At 36.0% G+C, this 20369-nt stretch overlaps 1 protein-coding gene across 9 annotated transcripts in view; it reads left to right on the top strand.

Annotated features, from left to right (window-relative positions):
• LOC115216625 (protein sidekick-2-like) overlaps positions 1-20369 on the top strand; it is a 676686-nt gene that overhangs the window by 373093 nt on the left and 283224 nt on the right. For all 9 annotated transcript variants that reach the window (XM_036500690.1, XM_036500685.1, XM_036500715.1 and 6 more), the window contains 4 exons: positions 1362-1625; positions 9097-9387; positions 14042-14147; positions 18857-19056. In XM_036500690.1, coding sequence (XP_036356583.1) covers positions 1362-1625; positions 9097-9387; positions 14042-14147; positions 18857-19056 — 861 coding nt within the window. The remainder of the gene's footprint in view (positions 1-1361; positions 1626-9096; positions 9388-14041; positions 14148-18856; positions 19057-20369) is intronic.

Below are 20369 nucleotides of genomic sequence, written 5' to 3'. Positions count from 1 at the left end.
GCTGAGTTACCAGTGCCGGTGGCACGTAAAAAACACCATCCTTTCTAGGCCGTTGCCAGTGCCACCCCGACTGGCCTCGTGCCAGTGCCGCCCCGACTGGCCTCGTGCCAGTGGCACGTAAAAAGCACCATCCGTTCGTTGCCGTTGCCAGCCTCGCCTGGCCCCCGTGCCAGTGGCACATAAAAAGCACCATCCGATCATGGCCGTTGCCAGCTTCATCTGGTCTCCATGCCAGTGGCACGTAAAAAGCACCCACTACACTCATGGAGTGGTTGGCGTTAGGAAGAGCATCCATCCATAGAAAAATTGCCAGATCAAACTGGGCCTGGTGCAGCCTTCTGGCTTCCCAGACCCCAGTTGAACCGTCCAACCCATGCTAGCATGGAAAGCGGACGCTAAACGATGATGATGATGAATGATGATACTTATAATCCCATGTCATCATCATTATTGTCCTCAAAATCATCATATTAGTATAAATAATAGATTTACATGGTATCAATATCAGGAATCCTGAAATCATTCACATTATATGTTAGTATATACATTTGTCCAAATTTTCCAGTATCATATATAAAATGTATTTCATAGAAAGTGTCTCACCCAAATTAGTACTACCTTATGGACCACATGGTCAGGAATGCCAGCTTTACTACTGTTATTATAGTCATTGGGTTTTTACCTCTGAGTGGTGTTCATTATTCAGTTTTCAGTAAATTTGTGTAATGGGAACTGTTTCTGTTTTGGGCTGCCTTTTATCTTGCAAATCTTATGAATTAACCTCATTTTACTAATGCAGACCATCACTAGTCTCCTTCAATTTTAGATTTCTTTCTTTATATATATATATATATATATATATATATATTATATATATATATATATAATATATATATATATATAGATATTGTTTTTCTTTTTTTGTTAGACTGATTGACATAAACAGGTTCCATTTTTAGTTTATGGTTGAATGGTCTGTAGTGGAAAGAGCATTCAGCTGTGAAAATATTTACTTTGACAAAAGCCAACCCTCCCTCCATCCTCACACTTGCAAACATGATGAAATGGAGGTAAAACAGTTTCACCACCAACACATATTATTAACTATTAATTATTTTAATTCATTTGTACCACATTCTTATCAAGAATGTTGATTAATTACCTGCTGTCCTTTCCTTGATTACAGATTTATGAGGTAAAAAAATAAATAAATAAAAGTACTGTTTTTATTACTGCATTTTTTTTATTGCCAGAATACAAAGAAAAACTGGATGTGAAAAGAATTGGACATGATTGATAAGAATTTGACACTTTGAACATTCTAATAAATTTTTAAAATTGTATGTTTTTTTTGCTTCCAGATAAACCCAGTCCTCCAGCATTCACAGAAGAATTGAAAGCTGGTAGTGTGAAAAAAGTTGGAGAACGCCAGATACTTAGTTGTCGAGCTTTTGGACTGCCAACACCAACATATTCTTGGTTGAAAAATGGCCAAGTATTTAATGATACCACTAATAGCTATATTGAACTGGAGCTTAAGCATTCTGATGCTGGGGAGTACCGTTGTATAGCCAAAAACTCCCAAGGGTCTATCATCAGCAACAAAGTTCATGTCGAAGTTTCATGTAAGTTTTTTAAAACTAGTTTTATTGATGTATGTGTATAATATTGTTCTGTGTGTCATTGCATGTGTGTGTAAAGAAAAAAAAAACTACCGTCTTAATGGCTGCTAGTTAGACTGTCAGATACAGACTAAAATGTATCACAGCACATATTTCTATATGTAACATGAGAAATATATGTCCATTTGACTAAGCAAGACTTTCACAAATTACCAATACACTATTACTGGCTCACTGGTCAGTTGCATTGTCTCTTTGAATTTCAATCCAAACCCTTTCTCCGTTCTCAGTACAAGAATATTCTTTTACTTCTGTTGATGCTTGCTTCTTTCATTTCAATCAGAGAATATAGGTTTAGAATGAATGCACGCCAATGCTTATAGTCACTATCTCCCATTATCCTGACATCGTATGTAGAAAAAAAAAAAAAACTGAAATGAGACTATAGGTGCAGGAGTGGCTGTGTGGTAAGTAGCTTGTTTACCAACCACATGGTTCCGGGTTCAGTCCCACTGCATGGCACCTTGGGCAAGTGTCTTCTACTATAGCCTCGGGCCGACCAAAGCCTTGTGAGCGGATTTGGTAGACGGAAACTGAAAGAAGCCCGTCGTATATATGTATATATAAAATATATGTATATATAAATATATGTGCGTGTATGTTTGTGTGTCTGTGTTTGTCCCCCTAGCATTGCTTGACAACCGATGCTGGTGTGTTTATGTCCCCGTCACTTAGCAGTTCGGCAAAAAGAGACCGATAGAATAAGTACTGGGCTTACGAAGAATAAGTCCCGAGGTCGAGTTGCTCGATTAAAGGCGGTGCTCCAGCATGGCCGCAGTCAAATGACTGAAACAAGAAAAAGAGTAAAAGAGTAAGAGTATCCCTGGATTTAAAAAAGAATTAATTTGGCCCCAAATTTTGGGAATTTTCACAAATGCAAGAGACCCATGAAGAAAATAGTGGGAATCAATGACCAAAACATTACAACTATTACAAACAAGTCAGAAACACTTGTCTGAATATATGAGTGTATATTCACCTATATCTGTCAAAGTTATGAAAAAAACATTACGAAATAAAGATAGGTACAGGTGTAGCTGTGTGGTAAGAAGCTTACTTCCCAACCGCATGGTTCCAGGTTCAGTTCCACTGGTTGGCACCTTGAGCAAGTGTTTTCTATGATAGCCTAAGGTCAACCAAAGTATTGTGAGTGGATCTGGTAGATCCTTCAAGGTGGTGCTCCAGCATGGCCACAGTCGAATGGCTGAAACAAATAAAAGAATACTAAGCTGTCTACTTATTGTCGTAGGTAAATAAAGCTGTTTGGAGAATGTTTCTTCCATTAGACTCAAGTGTTGCCCCCCAGAACATGCTCCCCTACTCACTAAACTTTTCAATCTCTTACTCTCTGCAGGCATATACCCTGGCACTTGGAAGCAAGCTTCAGTGTGTCCCATTACAAACAAAAACCAACCCTTTTTGGCCCAGCTAATTAATGTTCACTTGCTCTCACTACCAACATTTCTTAGGAAATGGAGACAGCTATCAACAATCACCTTTTCCATCGCCTTGAATCTCTGTCCTGAGTGATGACCGGGATGACTTCTGCAGAGCCAATTCAACATCATCATCATCATCATCATCATCATCATTTAGCGTCCGCTTTCCATGCTAGCATGGGTTGGACGGTTCAACTGGAGTCTGTGAAGCCAGAAGGCTGCATCAGGCCCAGTCTGATCTGGCAGTGTTTCTACAGCTGGATGCCCTTCCTAACGCCAACCACTCCGTGAGTGTAGTGGGTGCTTTTTATGTGCCACCCGCACAGGTGCCAGACGGAGCTGGCAAACGGCCACGGACGGATGGTGCTTTTTATGTGCCACCAGTGACTTATATTTTTATGTCACTCACCTGTGGGATCTCACTGTAGGGAAGATTGGTGAAGGCAATGTTTTTCGTCCTTGACATCAGCAGAGCTTTCAACCATGTCTAACATGTGTATTCTCTCTCAACATTTTCTGCCAATGGGCTCCTCTTACCCCTCATCCCTTAGATTCATAGTTTCCTATCTGATCATACCATTACAGCATGTTGATAGAGCTCTTTCTGCCCGACACTCAATCAACTGTGGTTGTCCTTTTAGTTTTGTCCACCACTCTCTACCATCTATCCATCAATGACCTACTTGTACTACATATACCTGTACCCACTCTTACATTGATGAAATGGCTCTTCATTCCTCCCTAATTTCCCCCAACCACGCATCATCCACATGCAGCCTATCCACCACATACCAAACCTGCACTGATTCCATAAAGAGAGACCTTGAAAAAATCTTTCAGTGAAGCCATACCGATTGTGATTTTTTAGCACCAAAAACAAAAAAAAACTCTCATGCTCTTCTCATATCAAGAAAATACTATCACTCTACGACTAAACATGAACAGCACTCAGTTAGAGCCCTCGTAATCACTCTAAATGTTGGGCCTTACTATCACTGAGGATCCTTCCTGCTGGAAGCACATTTTTGGCTTAGCTAGGACCACATATTTGTGACAATCCCTTTGCTTCAGAACCAGAAAAATATTTTAGTTCCTGTTGTCTTTTACATTTTACATTGATCAAAATGCTCACAGTGGAACATTGCCCCTGCTTCTGGAATGGTGCTGCTTCTACACACACAGATATCCTAAACTACAATTAGGGAAGAGCCATTCGACTAATTGGAATTCAATCATAAAAGGACATACTCGAGTCTCTGGTCCACTTGTGTGCTGTCTCTTCTCTCTTTTGCTACTATACTGGCTTCTGTTCCTTAGAGTTGGCAGGTCTCACACCTCATTCACTCATATTCCTTCTTAGCATTTTTGGTGCATCCAATTCCTTCATCTCCACACTAGTCATTATACCCAGTTCTTTCTCCCTAAAACATTGGCCATTTGGAATTTTTTCCCAGTTCATATCTTGTTTGGGGTTGTTCACCTGCAACACTTTTAATAGAACATCAGTTGCATAAACCTTATCTCAGTCTTGAAAGGCTTACAGAGTATTCTGGGGGTACCATCTGCATGAAAAAAAACCAGTCAAGTTAATATCACCATATTTAAAGCAGGCAGCATCAAAACGTTAACTTGAAATAATTATCTGCCAAGGTAAAAGCAATATTAATCAATGGCTTTTTCAGTTTTGTTTCCCCTTCTAGTACTCTGTTGTATCTCTACTATTCTCTAACTCTTTAGCATTCAAATTTTTCTGTCGAATGTAAAGCTTATTTATTCACGCTGTTTTGAATTCATCTTGCATTATCTTGTAGCTTTGCGAGTTCAACAATGTGATTCACTCTTTCACTCTTTCACTTGTTTCAGTCATTTGACTGCGGCCATGCTGGAGCACCGCCTTTAGTCGAGCAAATCGACCCCGGGACTTATTCTTTTGTAAGCCCAGTACTTATTCTATCGGTCTCTTTTGCCGAACCGCTAAGTGACGGGGACGTAAACACACACCAGCATCGGTTGTCAAGCAATGCTAGGGGGACAAACACAGACACACAAACACACACACACATACATATATACATATATACGACAGGCTTCTTTCAGTTTCCGTCTACCAAATCCACTCACAAGGCATTGATCGGCCCGGGGCTATAGCAGAAGACACTTGCCCAAGATGCCACGCAGTGGGATTGAACCCAGAACCATGTGGTTGGTTAGCAAGCTACTTACCACACAGCCACTCCTGTTGCATTTTTAGAATGACATTGCAGGGTAGGTGTGAGAGGTCTGATCTGGTTGGGTTGAACATAAAATAGATAAATATTTGGGCCAGTTTAAATATATGGCAGTTTAAATGCTAATGGGTTAATAATTAAATAGTTTTGCACATGATTGTGATATTAGAGCACTGCTGTTATAGTTTCCTTGTTTTAGTTTCAAATTCCACACAGATTAACTTTGGCTTTCATCCCTTAAGAACTGATCAAATAAGTATTGGGGACACATTCAGGTTGAATCAATTCAACTATATTTCTTCTCATAAACATTTACAAAATTGCTTGAGTATTTTTGTGTGTTTTATTTGCATTGTAACTTGTAAAAGAAAGTGTATTAAAAGATTTCTTAGCTGGAATTATCTAAATAAAGTTGTATCTTACAAAAAATAGAACAGCAACTATTATATTTTTTTCTATAGTTTCTGCTATTATAGTAATAAATCTTGTTGGTATGTTTAAACCCATTATCTTTTTGTCCATGAACTTTTTCTTGACAAGCTTATCAATTGGATAAGCCACGGCCTACAAAAATTATATAATCTTCAGCAACAGAATACATTCTGAAAGTTACTTGTAGAAAACATAAATAAATAAATACAGATATATATAAAACTTTAAAGCAAATTTTTTCAGATTTTAATATTTCTTACTCTTTTTTCTTTGCTTACTGATATCAAAAAGTTTTACAAAAGAAAAAAGAAGAATCTCATTCTTCAGAAAAAAATTTATATTTATTGTAATTCTATAGTTCCAAATACCAAACATTAAACACATTGTTCAACATTTGATATTCTTAACATTTTGAGTCAATAAAACTATGTTAGACTTTTACAAATTACCAGAAACTTGACCAAGTAATTATAATAGTTCCATAAAAAAATCTATATAAATTAAGTTATTCTTGCTTTGGCCTCACCATTATCATTATTTAAGGAATCCTTACAGCTGTTTATAACTTTTAATGAAAGAACTTGGATGACACTAATATCTCATGAAAGCTACAATTGCAATAATTCAGTTTACAGACATTTTCACCCTTTCCATTGAAGTTTTTAACTCAAATTTGTAGTTGTTATCACTTGAAATTTCTTTAATTTTATTTGAGCTTGACTTTACTTTTTTATGCCTTGTGATTTTTCAAGTTTAAATCCTGTTTGAATCAAATCTTCATTCTTTGGAATCAATTTAAAATATAATATTGAGTTAATCAACGATAAACCTGCCTTGGTGGAAACAAAATGCCAAAACAATTCTGCAAAGTTATAAATTCCTTCAATAGCACAAAAAGCTGTTTGTAGAGAAGGACTGAACACTTGAATGCTTTCCTTTTTCTCATTTTATCAACTAGAATAATAATAATGATAATAATAATAATAATAATAATAATAATAATGATAATAATAATGATAATAATAATAATAATAATAATAATAATAATAATAATAATGATAATAATAATAATGATAATAATAATAATGATAATAATAATAATAATGATAATAGTCATTATTATTATCATTTCACATACAAAGAACAGATTAGACTGTTGGAAAAGAAAATTTCCTTACATTAGGCTACAATATTATTATTACTATTATTGTGAAAGTGCATGGCCTAGTGGTTAGGCTGTTGCACTCACGATTGTTAGAGTATGAACTCAATTCCCTGACTGGGTGGTACATTGTGTTTTTAAGCAAAACACTTCATTTCACTTTACTCTAGTTCCCCTCAAAGGCAACAAACTGGCAGAAACATTAGTATTCTGGGCAAAATGCTTAGCAGTAGTTTGCCTGTCTTAACATTCTGAGTTCAAATTCTGCTGAGGTCAACTTTGCCTTTCATCCTTTCGGGGTTGATAAATTAAGTACCAGTGAAACACTGGGGTCAGTGTACTTGACTAGTCCCTTCCCCCAAAATGTCAGGCCTTGTGCCTTTAGTAGACAAGATTATTATTACTGAGTGAGAGAGCAGTGCATGCCATCAACGTGACACTGGGGTAAAATATACGAAGCCCAGTATACCCATCATGACTACCCATCTGATAAGGGTACACTAGGCACATGCATCACAACCATATGTGCGTGACATGGTGATTTCATATCAAGATAAACGGTGCATGACCTTGCAGGTGGGGCCCAGTTAGAATTTTCTTCTGGTCGAGTAACACATCTTGCTCAAAAGGTCCCTGAATAAGGGTTGTTTAAGGATGTTGAATGAAACACCCATATTTCCAGAGGTGAGTTATTCAAACCCCAAAGAATCCCTCTCAACACATGGCTATTATGCTCCCCCACTACTTCTGCCCATGATCAGAGATGCTTATATCATCAGTCACTAAGGGACATGCTCAACTGGTTAAGGTCAAACAACTGACAAGCACACCTGTGGTATTGAGCAGAATATTTGCTGTAGCCCATCTTTTATACCAAGACAAAACAATGTACATGATAACACTTCCAATCAGTTAAGATCAGAAGCCACGGGAGCCACTGCCTGGTACTGCATCATTATTATTATCATTATTATTATTATTTAGGCAGCGAACTGGTAGAATCATTAGTATGCCAGACAAAATGCTTAGCAGTATTTCGTCTGTCGCAACATTCTGTGTTCAAATTCTGCCTTTCATCCTTTCAGGTTCAATAAATTAAGTACCAGTGGAGTACTGGAGTCAATGTGATTGACTGTCCTCCTTCCCACAAAATCCAGGCCTTGTGCCTATAGTAGAAAGAATTGTTATTCATATTAAGGTGACGAGCTGGCAGAATTGTTAGCACACCAGGTGAAATGCTTAATGGTATTTTGTCTGCCACTACGTTCTGAGTTCAAATTCCACTGAGGTCGACTTTGCCTTTCATCCTTTCGGGGTTGATTAAATAAGTACCAGTTACACATTGGAGTCAATATAATCAACTTAATCCATTTGTCTGTCCTTGTTTGTCCTCTCTGTGTTTAGCCCCTTGTGAGTAGTAAAGAAATAATAGGCATTTTGTCTGCCACTACATTCCGACTTCAAATTCTACCAAGGTCAACTTTACTTTTCATCCATTCAGAATCAATAAAAAGTGTACCAGCCGAACACTGGACTCAATATAATCAACTTGCCCCCTCCCCCAAACATGTTGGCCTTGTGCCAAAATTTGAAATCATTATTATTAATACAGTTCTATATTTAAGAGATGAGCAATTATGTACATCATATACGTTATTTACATTTGACGGATATTGTCCTCATCTTGTTTGTTGTTAACACAACATTTTGGCTGATATACCCTCTAGCCTTCATCAGGTGTCTTGGAGAAATTTCGCACCTGGGTTCTCATTCCTAAAGTATTTTTTCAATGTTATTATTATTATTATTATTATTCAGATCACTGCCTGGAATCGAACTTGGAATTTTGGGGTTAGTAGCCCATGCTCTTAACCACTACACCATATAACCGAGTTCGATTCCAAGCAGTGACCTTAATAATAATAATGATAATAATAATAATAATGACATTGAAAAAATACCTTAGGAATGAGAATCCCAGTTCAATATTTCCCCAAAACGCCTGATGAAGGCTGGAGGGTATATCAGCCGAAACATTGTGTTAGCAACAAACAAGATGAGGACAAATATCCGTCAAATGTAAATAATGCATTATTATTATTATTATCTATTTACTTATTGATTTATATCTTTTCTTGTATCTTTGCTTGTAGATATCAGCTCTTTTGATATGACCTCAATACCTCAAACAATCAGTGCTAATGTTGGAGACCCCATTATTTTACCTGTACCTCCTATAGAAAGTGTGCCTTTTCCTGAAATAACGTGGTTCAATGGGACAAAAAGCTTAAAAGCTGGAAGTAAACGTTATGACTTTACTGTAAACCATTCATTAGTCTTATTGAATTTGTCTCCTCATGATGATGGCAGGACCTTCCATGTCAGAGCCAACAACACACTAGATGAACCAGTTTCCAGTGAATCTTTCACTATTTTCATTACAAGTAAGAAATTATCTTTGTTAATTGTTGTTGCCATATTACATTTTTATTTTTCTTCAATGTCATCTCTTTTTGTTTTTGTTTGTTTTTTTGGGTTTTTTGGGGGTTTTTTTTTTGGGGGGGGGGGTACCATAGCTTTTTCCAACTCTAATTCTTCCAAGAATGCTTTTATTTAAGTACCATAAATCTTTGAGTATAATATGCAAGGAATTTTTAGGGGGCTGCACCTAAACCTTGTGTATAATACGCACCCCTTCTCTAACTTGAGTCAAGGAGGTCTATATAACGTCCATCATCATCATCATCATCATTGTTTAGCATCCGCTTTCCATGCTAGCATGGGTTGGACGGGTCAACTGGGGTCTGTGAAGCTGGAAGGCTTCGTCAGGCCCAGTCAGATCTGGCAGTGTTTCTACGGCTGGATGCCCTTCCTAACGCCAACCACTCCGAGAGTGTAGTGGGTGTTTTTTACGTGCCACCTGCACAGGTGCCAGACAGAGCTGGTGAACGGCCACGAACGGATGGTGCTTTTACGTGTCACCGGCACGGGGCCAGGTGATGCTGGCAACGGACACGAACGGATGGTGCTTTTACGTGCCACCGACACGGGGCCAGACAGAGCTGGCAACCGGCCACGAACGGATGGTGCTTTTACGTGTCACCGTCCATGGTTTGTAAAAATGTATACGGTAACGTCCTTTATTATTATTGTATATATAACATAATGCAAACGTGTAGATTTTTTGTGCATTTGGTTTGCAGAAAATAACAGTAATAACGTTTAATAAATGTTGCTTATTGCAAGTTATGGATGATTCTTTTATGACTTCATTGCTTTCGGGCTTAGCTTAAGGTATTTTCGCGCCCGACATCACAAAATGCGCCTGAATAAACATTGTCGGAAAGCAAATAGAGACTCGGACATTGCTTAGAAAATATTTTTCATTTTTAACCTCGTATATAGTACGTACTAGGGATTTTGACCTTTAAATTTTGGGGGAAATGCAGATTATACTCGAGGATTTATGGTATTAAGAACTTAAATTCTGATCTTGAAGAGAAATTTCATCATCATCATTTAACGCCTGTGTTCCATTCTGGCATGGGTTGGATGGTTTGACAAGGATCCAATGAGTCAAGGACTGCATTACTCTCCAGTGTCTGCTTTGACATGATTTCTATGGCTGGATACCCTTCCTAATGCCAACCACTTGACAGTGTGTACTGGGTACTGTTTTCATGTCACTGGCACAGTTGAGGTCACCATGTAGCTTGCATGTCAACAAACACAGACAGAGGATAATAGATTTCAAGAGATATAAATTAGTCTAGCCTCGATATGTTCAACGTTAGTTATTTCACTAAACCTCTCATAATTCTTAGTCATTTTGAAAATTAAAGCATGAAAATGTGCAGTACTAGGAAACAAGCCACATTGTCATAATTTCAAATTTTATAACTTTTCTTCTTAGCAATCTCTTCTTGTTCCAGTTTATCTGAGTTTGGTTAGTCATAAAAAGGCATTTAACTGTAATAGGAATTGTTTTCACTTGGAACAACATATATGAAATAGAATGGAACCATATTTTAATGATTCTTTCAATGAGAAACTGGAAAAATCACATGGTTTCACTCTCTTAACATGTTATGTATTAGAGTATCAAGAATGTTAATATACTTGCTACCAGACTGGCTTATGTAGGTAGGTAGATAAGCTAATGTGGTCATTTGGTGTTGCAGCGACATTAACCAAACTCTCAAATCCCTCCTGCCAACTTAAGCTGGAGACTCTTGAGTTATTGCATGTCTGAGTGATAAGAACAAATAGTCAAAGACAGAATGTCTCTCCTCATAAGTCTGCTTCTAACAATATCAGTATGGCTGATGGAGGTGGAGCAACATAAAAATTAATGGAACATGCTTCAGTTTTAAATATTTTGGAACTATCACTACATTAGATAGGAAAATTTGATAAAAATTTCATTACAAATTATATTTATGCCTTGGGAGAATTCAATAAAAAAATTGAAGCCTTTCCTAAAATATATCGTTTTGTTAATTACAAAGAACTAACAGCTGTTTCTCTGTTGGTTGATGTGATGAGCCTTCATTACTTGATCATGTGAATTCCTGTTTGTAAAATTAACTTGTAAGTGGTTGAATATTCCAGTTACATGTTCCTTTAACAGTTTTCTCGGATAAAGTAATCATAAGGCTGTGATAAGGCTGGACCTTTAATTACAGGTACCATACAGAGAGAGAGAGAAAAGAAGAAGAAATGACTCCAGTACTGAGCTGCACTTAATTTATCAATCACTAGCAGTATCGCCCGGCGTTGCTCGGGTTTGTAAGGGAAATAACTATAAAGCATTTTTAGAGAGTTATAGCCAAAAAACAGCAAAAAATGCATTAAAAATGGGAAAAAAATTATGGTAAATTTTTTTTTAAATCGTTGAATCATCGTAGACATTTTTAGAGAGTTACTTCCCTTTATTTAAAAAATATGCTTTAAAATGGAAAAAAATTATGGTAAATTATTTTTAAAATCGTAGACTCATCGTAGACGCGTGCTAATACCCAGAAGGGCTCGATATGAATCACGACTATAAGATACCCGGTTTTGGTTAAACTGCACAGCAAAATGTTGGAGTAGTTAGGAATCTAAATCGTAGGAGACAGACACTCACACAACTTCACTTTTATATATATAGATGTATGGATGAATGACTCAGCTGACTTTAGTGCAATTTGAACTCAGAGTACATTAAGCCTGAATTCGTACCACTAGACGTTCTATCCAATGCTCCAACTAATCTGCCAGTTCACCACCTTAAAGTATGATTGGGAATGTTATAAGTTATGTTGTATACCAGGTATGGACATAACAGAACAAAGTATTGATAATATCCATTATGCAGATGACACAGTCTTCATTGTCACAACAAGTAAAGATATTCAAACATTACTTAGTACTATTAATGAAGAGAGTAAAAATATGGATCCAGATCTTAACAATAAAGCAAAAAAAGAAGCAAATAAGAGAGATACAATGTTAATCTCAAAAATCCCGTAAATTTACAGTATAATAATCAATGGAGCACTCTTGATAAGTTAATAGTTTTCGATATTTGGGAATCATCATTACATCAGATTGGAAAGAAATATGTCAAGGATTAGATAGATCACTATTGCTTTTGATAAGGTCAGTCATATATTGATAACAGAAAGGCTATCAATAATTGTAAGAAAAAAGGTCTTTCGAGGGTACATGGACCCCATCTTTACATAAATTTGAATGACTTGAAACATCAACTAACAAGTTCGAAGCCTTATTATAATTGCAATCACATAGTTCCTTAAAAGAATGATGAAGGTGACTTTTACTGATAAACTTTTAAATAGTGAGGTCCTTAGAGAAGCAAAGGTCACCAGAATGCTTTTCAACAATGTAAGACAACAAGCTCAGTTGATTAGAGATCATATATTGAAGGTGGGGAAAAAAAGCAGCCTTGAGCAGATGATGATAACTTAGGTAACTGGAAGGGAGAAGGGGCCACGGAAGACAAAGAGATGGCTACCAGAAAAAGCAGCCCAATAGGACAAAAGAGGCATAAAATTTCAGCATCACCAACACATGTAGGCATGACACGCTGAGCAAGAGAGAGTCATATCATTGTTTCTTATAAGGGAAACCTATAAAAGTTAATACAGAGGCAGTCAAACTGCATGGTTAATAATAAAATTAAAATAGCTTTAAACTTTTAAACACTTGCTGCACGATGACGAAGAAAGAAGACTTGTAGGAATGCAAACTCTGTTATTATTTCTCATTAATAAAGAGGGAGAGAATTCATTAATACTTTTAAGTGGAAATCTAATATTAGTTTCTTTTCAACGACATTTCTACACCCATAGCTAATGATTAGGAGTTCAATACTCTGAGCTATTGAAACCATCAGTTATTTTGTTTCTACTACTCACACTAATGAGCCATATACTTCCACACTATACTATTTTTTTGCTAGTTTGACCAGGCAGTCGGAAATATATATATATATCTTTGCTGAGACATAATACAATGTTAGCAATAGAAGATGAGCCATCAACTAGGCTAATTGTGATTCTACTACAAATATATATAAAGTTGTCATTTCAGTGATGTTTCTTTTTATCAAGCTGTTGATTGTTTTAGTTTTATCAACAAAACCATTCCTACTTCAATGCTCAAGAAATAAAAATAAAATAAGATTTGCATATTAAAAAACAAAAAGTCAAAAGAAACAATTTTCAAGTGAAAGCATTTTTTTTCCTCAATGTTTTTCTTGGTGGTGGTGGTGGTGGTGGTGGTGATGGTGGTGGTAGTGGTGGTGGTGGTGGTGGTGGTGGTGGTGGTGGTATTTGCCTGATTTTATTTCTATTCAATTATTTGATAATAGCCACTGTAACTTGTTTTTCTCTTAAATTATATTTGAGAAATATTTAAAATCTTTTTGTTGGTTTTGTTTTCTTATGTTTGAAGCAGTTTTCAAAAAAATTATTCTCCTTTTGTTTTTCTTTTTATAAGAAAATAGCTCTTCTAGAACATTAAAAAATATATTTTAAATTAAATTAATGATAAAATTAATGACTTTTAATGTTAATATTGACTAATTTTCAGATCCTAGAAATATACCAAGAATTGCTCCAACAATTGTTGTTCCTCCCGTTGATACAACTACTAACAACAATGAAATCACTCAATTTATCTGTATCGTCAATGCTAGGTAACATGAAAGTTTTCTATTTTATTTCTCTAAGTGCTTTTTTGTTTTTCTTCAACTAGTGTCTTGTTTGTTGTACACATAAAACATTTGCACACTTTTAAGAGTATCACTTAGATGGATTTGCTGACATTTCGACTGATTGATTTCATTGAAGCATGTAAGGTTTCTTGTGCAGTTCTTATTCTAAAGTTGACTCTCACCTAATAATAGATATTTTATGGATTGAACCAGTCATGAGAAGGAAAGTGGGAATGGCAAAGCGTTTGTGTAACAATGATTAGTATTCGAAGAAATGATGGAAATATGTTGAAATAAAAGAAAACAGATGTTAAAGCCTGGAAAGCGGAGGTGATAATGAAGAAAGTGAAGATGATGGAAAGACAGAGAAGAAATAGGAAGAGTAGGGGAGAGAGACTGGTTGTTGGATTTTAGGGTATTGATGATAAAGTTAGCTTTAACTGACAGTTAATGAAACTGAAGGAAAGCAGACTAGGCATGATTCTGAAATTATTAGCATAGGCATTAAACTAAAGATAAATCAAGTCTAAAAGAATTGTACATCAACAGGACTCCAAATGATATGTTTTCTTGCAATACAATTTTTTTTTTATTTCCTGTTCGGAGTGTTGAAGGATGTCGCATCAGAGGTCATGTGAGGTGAGCATAGCACTTATACTATGGTCATTCTTTTGCAATGAAATGATTGCTGTCCCAACACCCCAACCCCTCCTCGCTACCTGTATATTTTCAGTTCTCTTCTGGAAGACTGGTATCTGAAGTAATATCTTTGGACAGTTTATATGTGACCAAGTAGAAGAGTGCAACAGAACACATATGTGCTGGAAGAATGAAAGTAGGCTTTAAAAATCATCACCATGTGAACAGGAGAGATGATTGAGAACTGTGAGAGGAATGAACAATGAGTGCTGGAGAAAAGAAAAATTGCCATCTACTAACAGTTCAAATTAGCTGTAGTTGTAGAAGACCAAGGGACTTTGAATGACCTGTACAACCCATGCCAACAGATATTAAGATGCTTGTTGGCATGGAGTGATGACTGAGTTCAAATATCGGACTGCAGCTATATTTAGGAACTTTCTTCAGGATCAAGGTTTCTAGTTGACCATATAGATCCTAGTTCTTACCTCAGTCTGGTACATATTCTATTGGTCACTTTTGCTAAACTAATAAGTTTGCAGGAAATAAATACAGCAACACCAGTTGTCAAGCTGAAGCAGAGGACAAACACAAAAACAAGCATACACACATATATAAATATGTGTATATGTATATTTGAAAAAAATGAATACAAATTGCTTTTCTGATAATTTTTCCACTTTAATAATTAGATGTTTACAAATCATGAATCTGTTGTGAGTTTCTCACTTAAAAGCAGTTTTCAAACTGATAGAGTTTGTTATATGCTGTGCAGGTAAGACTGTTGAAATACAAGCACACTCACACACACACACACACACACACACACATATCTATATATATCTATGTAGACATACACAGATATGTGAGAATATAAATAAAGGGAAAGGAGAAAGAAGTAGAGCAACAATAAAATTATAAGTTGGTCAGTTTCAGTTCTGAATGGTGCCATAAAGTACCTGTTTAGGAGAAGTACACACATGGATATAGTCTCACACACACACACACACACACACACACACACACACACATATATATATATATATATATAACAAAGTATGTGTGTATATGTGTGCATGTGAATATATGCATATATATATATACACACACACACTCACACACATATACACATACATACAGATATGTACACATACACACACGCCTGTGTGTGAATACATACACATATATATATATATACACATAAACATACATCATATATATGTAAAAATGAACAAATGACTATTCACACACACATATGTGTATATATATATACATCACTAAAATCTTTCCTATTCATTTACATGCATACTCATATACATATGTGTGTGTGTGTGTATATGTGCACATATCTATGCATGTATATATAGACACATACACATCATACATACACATACAAGCGTGTACTCACACACACACTTGTGTGTGTGCCTGTATATATAGACACACAAACATGACTACCTATAAGTACATCGTATATGCAAAAACATCAGTACACACACTGATGTATATATACAAATACTTATACACACAGAGAATCACACAGACACATCATATATGTAAACACATATATGTGCGCACACATGTTAGCTATGTGTCTCTACTACAACAAACTTGTTCCTGTCTTTTCTATCACACTTAAACTCTCAGCACCTCACATAAAGTCACCTTTGTTATTATATTCCCCTCTCAGTTGAGGGGTTGTGAGTTACACAATAACCTCATTGGTACAAGTTCCATAAAATAAAAAGGCATCCAGTATGCTTGGTAAAATGGTTGACTTTAGGAAGGGCGTCTGGTCAAAGAAACCATACCCAAACTGTGACACTGGAAGAAGACATCATCATCCAAACATTTTAGATCTTGTCCCAACACACAAAACATGCCAACATGCAAAGTACGCATGAAATTACGATGAAAATACACATACACACGCATATACATATGCACACAAACACATACACACACACACACACACCATGGACTTCTGAGGCTACAGTAAAATTCATTTGCCCAATGTGGATGGAAGCACTCCATCGGTTACAACGACGAGGGTTCCAGTTGATCCGAATCAACAGAACAGCCTGCTCATGAAATTAACATGTAAGTGGCTGAGCACTCCACAGACACATGTACCCTTAACGTAGTTCTCGGGGATATTCAGTGTGATACAGAGAGTGACAAGGCCAGCCCTTTGAAATACAGGTACAACAGAAAAAGGAAGAAAGAGTGAAAGAAAGTTGTGGTGAAAGAGTACAGCAGGGATCACCACCACCCCCTGCCGGAGCCTCGTGGAGCTTTAGGTGTTTTCGCTCAATAAACACTCACAACGCCCGGTCTGGGAATCGAAACTTTGCCCAATGTACTGCACTGATGAAGTGAACAGGATGCTAGTGTGGCTAGTGCATGTGCTGCTTGGGGTGGCCCTTCAGTTTGCCTACAGCAGACCTAAATGTGGTGCTGCCTGGGGTTGACCACCCTCTTCACCTCCCTCTAGCTACACTAGTGGAACTGGAACCCTGAATAACAATGAAGAAGCAAACTTCTTAAAAGAGTAACACACTGGTAGACTGATATAAATGTTGTAGAAATAGTAACAAAATTACTACAATGAAATTGGAGTCCACTTCAGTTTTTGTTTTCTCTTCAGTTTATCTCAACTTTCCAGTTTTCCCATTTTATTTGTAATTGTTCATTTTGTGTGAAAGAGATAAGTTCATATTTGGAGTGTTTTATAAGACTATATTAAAATAATACTTACATTTATCAGCCAGAAAGAATCAAGATTTTTGATTTCTATTAGATCTATGAACAACTCCGATATATAACTCATGAGTGCTTTTCTTTCCTTGATGTAGACAGACATCTTACGGAATTCTGTTTGAAACAGACTAAATATATTTACATACATTGAAGTTATTAATTTATATGCTGTGCTATGTGTTCAATAATTTTCTATGCTTTGTAGTTTTTCATTCTTCCTTTTTTTTTTATTTTTTATATATATTGTTCTAAACTCTATGATTTTTACCTTATATTTTTTGCATCTTGTACACACACACATACATACATTCATATATATATATATATATATATATTATATATATATATATATATATATTATATATAGAGAGAGAGATAGAGAGAGAGAGACACACACACACACACATATGAACACTCACAGGCACACTTATATAAACACATGCACATATATACATATATTCATCATTATTTCACTGTCCACTTTTCCATACATGGAAATTGTGTATCTATGTATGTTTGTGTGTGTATTGATATATATATATATATATATTATAATATATATACATATATATATATATATTATATTATATATATGTTATATTATTATATAATATATATATACACACACACACATACATATATATTGTATTAATGCCCTACCCATGCATGCATGAAAGATGGACGTAAATGATTATATATATATATAGATAGATAGATAGACAGATATGACAGACAGACAGACAGACAGATGTGTGTATTTTTCCCTTGTTAACACACTGGTATACTGAATATTTTGAAAAATATAATGGTTATATCCTATAACATTTTTTTGAAACAAACTTAATAGTGTTCAATTAATCACTATACAAATCCATCATTTTCTGTTAAAATGTCTTATTACCAAGTTTCATTTCTTCATTTCCCTGCAGAGAAGATTACATTGTTTTACATCATTTTATTCCTTTGGAACAATACCAGTGATATCTTCGAAACATGTGTCGGAAGTAAAAGAATTTGAATAACACCTGCGTTTAACTCCATTTATTTATTTATGTATATATATTGTATTAATGTCTTACCCATACATGCACAGAAGATGGATGTTGAACGATGATATATATATATATACATTGTATAAATATCCTACTCATGCATGCATAGAAGACAGACATTAAATGATCTATATATATTATATTATATTAACGTCCTACCCATGCAAGATGGAAGATGGATTTTAAACGCTGATGATATATACATATATATATATATATTTGTTTGTGTTTTATTTTCAGACCATTAAAATATAACATCACGTGGTTCCGAAAAGTGAAAAACGAAAGTATCTTACTGACTGGACCTAAATACATTCTATCAAAATATAAACGGAAATTAAATATTAAAAATCCTACAACAGCCGACAGTGGAATCTATGAATGTGTTGTGCAATCAAACTACCCCACTGTCAGAGCATCCGCTCGTCTCACCGTACTAGGTAAGTTCTCTATCAACATAATAAATTTATTGGGGGGGGGGATTTTTTGTTGTTGTTGTTGTTTTTCTATCTATTAGATCAATAGGCGCAGGAGTGGCTGTGTGGTAAGTAGCTTGCTAACCAACCACATGGTTCCGGGTTCAGTCCCACTGCGTGGCACCTTGGGCAAGTGTCTTCTGCTATAGCCCCGGGCCGACCAATGCCTTGTGAGTGGATTTGGTAGACGGAAACTGAAAGAAGCCTGTCGTATATATGTATATATATATATATATATATATGTGTGTTTGTTTGTGTGTCTGTGTTTGTCCCCCTAGCATTGCTTGACAACCAATGCTGGTGTGTTTATGTCTCCGTTACTTAGCGGTTCGGCAAAAGAGACCGATAGAATAAGTACTGGGCTTACAAAAAGAATAAGTCCCAGGGTCGAGTTGCTCGATTAAAGGTGGTGCTCCAGCATGGCCGCAGTCAACTGACTGAAACAAGTAAAAGAGTAAAAGAGAGAGAGTATCCATGACCCTTTATCCAGCCTCTGAAATTGCTAAGAGAGAATAAGGAAGGTAACCTTAAACGGGGATGCTGGCCTGAATGTTTGTAGCAGAGTGGATGCTGCTAAAGGTAACCAATGACTATGTGGTGGTGTTAAAAACTACCTGGTCTCTGGATGCTTTCTTCTGTAAACATTTCATTTGGGTTGGAGCTTCAGTTCACACCTAACATCCTCCCGTCTTCTCACCTGTCCTAAAAGCTTTGAAAAGGTTGATTATAATCTTAAGAAAAAAAGAAAAGAAAGAAAAAATTCTCAGTTTCTTTTGTGACACATCAATGTTAATAGAGCTAAATACAGGTACAACACCAACTTTCTAGACACTGATGGACCAGAACCTCTTATACTCCACACCAATTTACCAACAAGAACTTGAAATTCCTGTGGCCGCCAAACTAGTTTACTGGGTGGCCCTGATTCATAATACCTTGCTCAGTACAATATTAATAAACTTGAATCATTTACACAAATGTAATGGTACCTGTATTTCATTTAATTACTCAGGTAAATTTAATGTTGTTTAATTTAGAGGTGACCACACCCTGATTTTGAAAAATCAGTAATTTGGACAGGCCTTGCAACTAATGGTTCTGAAAAATCAATGTTGCACCTGTCAGCATCATCATCATCATCATCATCATCATCATCATCATTTAGTGTCTGCTTTCCATGCTGGCATGGTTTAAATGGTTTGTCTGAAACTGGTTAGCTGTAGGGCTTACCCGGTTCCAATCTAATTTGGATTGGTTTCTATAGTTGAATGCCCTTC

The sequence above is a fragment of the Octopus sinensis genome, linkage group LG1 (genome assembly GCF_006345805.1).
Source record: "Octopus sinensis linkage group LG1, ASM634580v1, whole genome shotgun sequence".
In the NCBI taxonomy this organism is placed as follows: domain Eukaryota; kingdom Metazoa; phylum Mollusca; class Cephalopoda; order Octopoda; family Octopodidae; genus Octopus; species Octopus sinensis.
The sequence above is the reverse complement of the archived record's forward strand: the minus strand, read 5'-3'. Positions and strand labels throughout refer to the sequence as shown.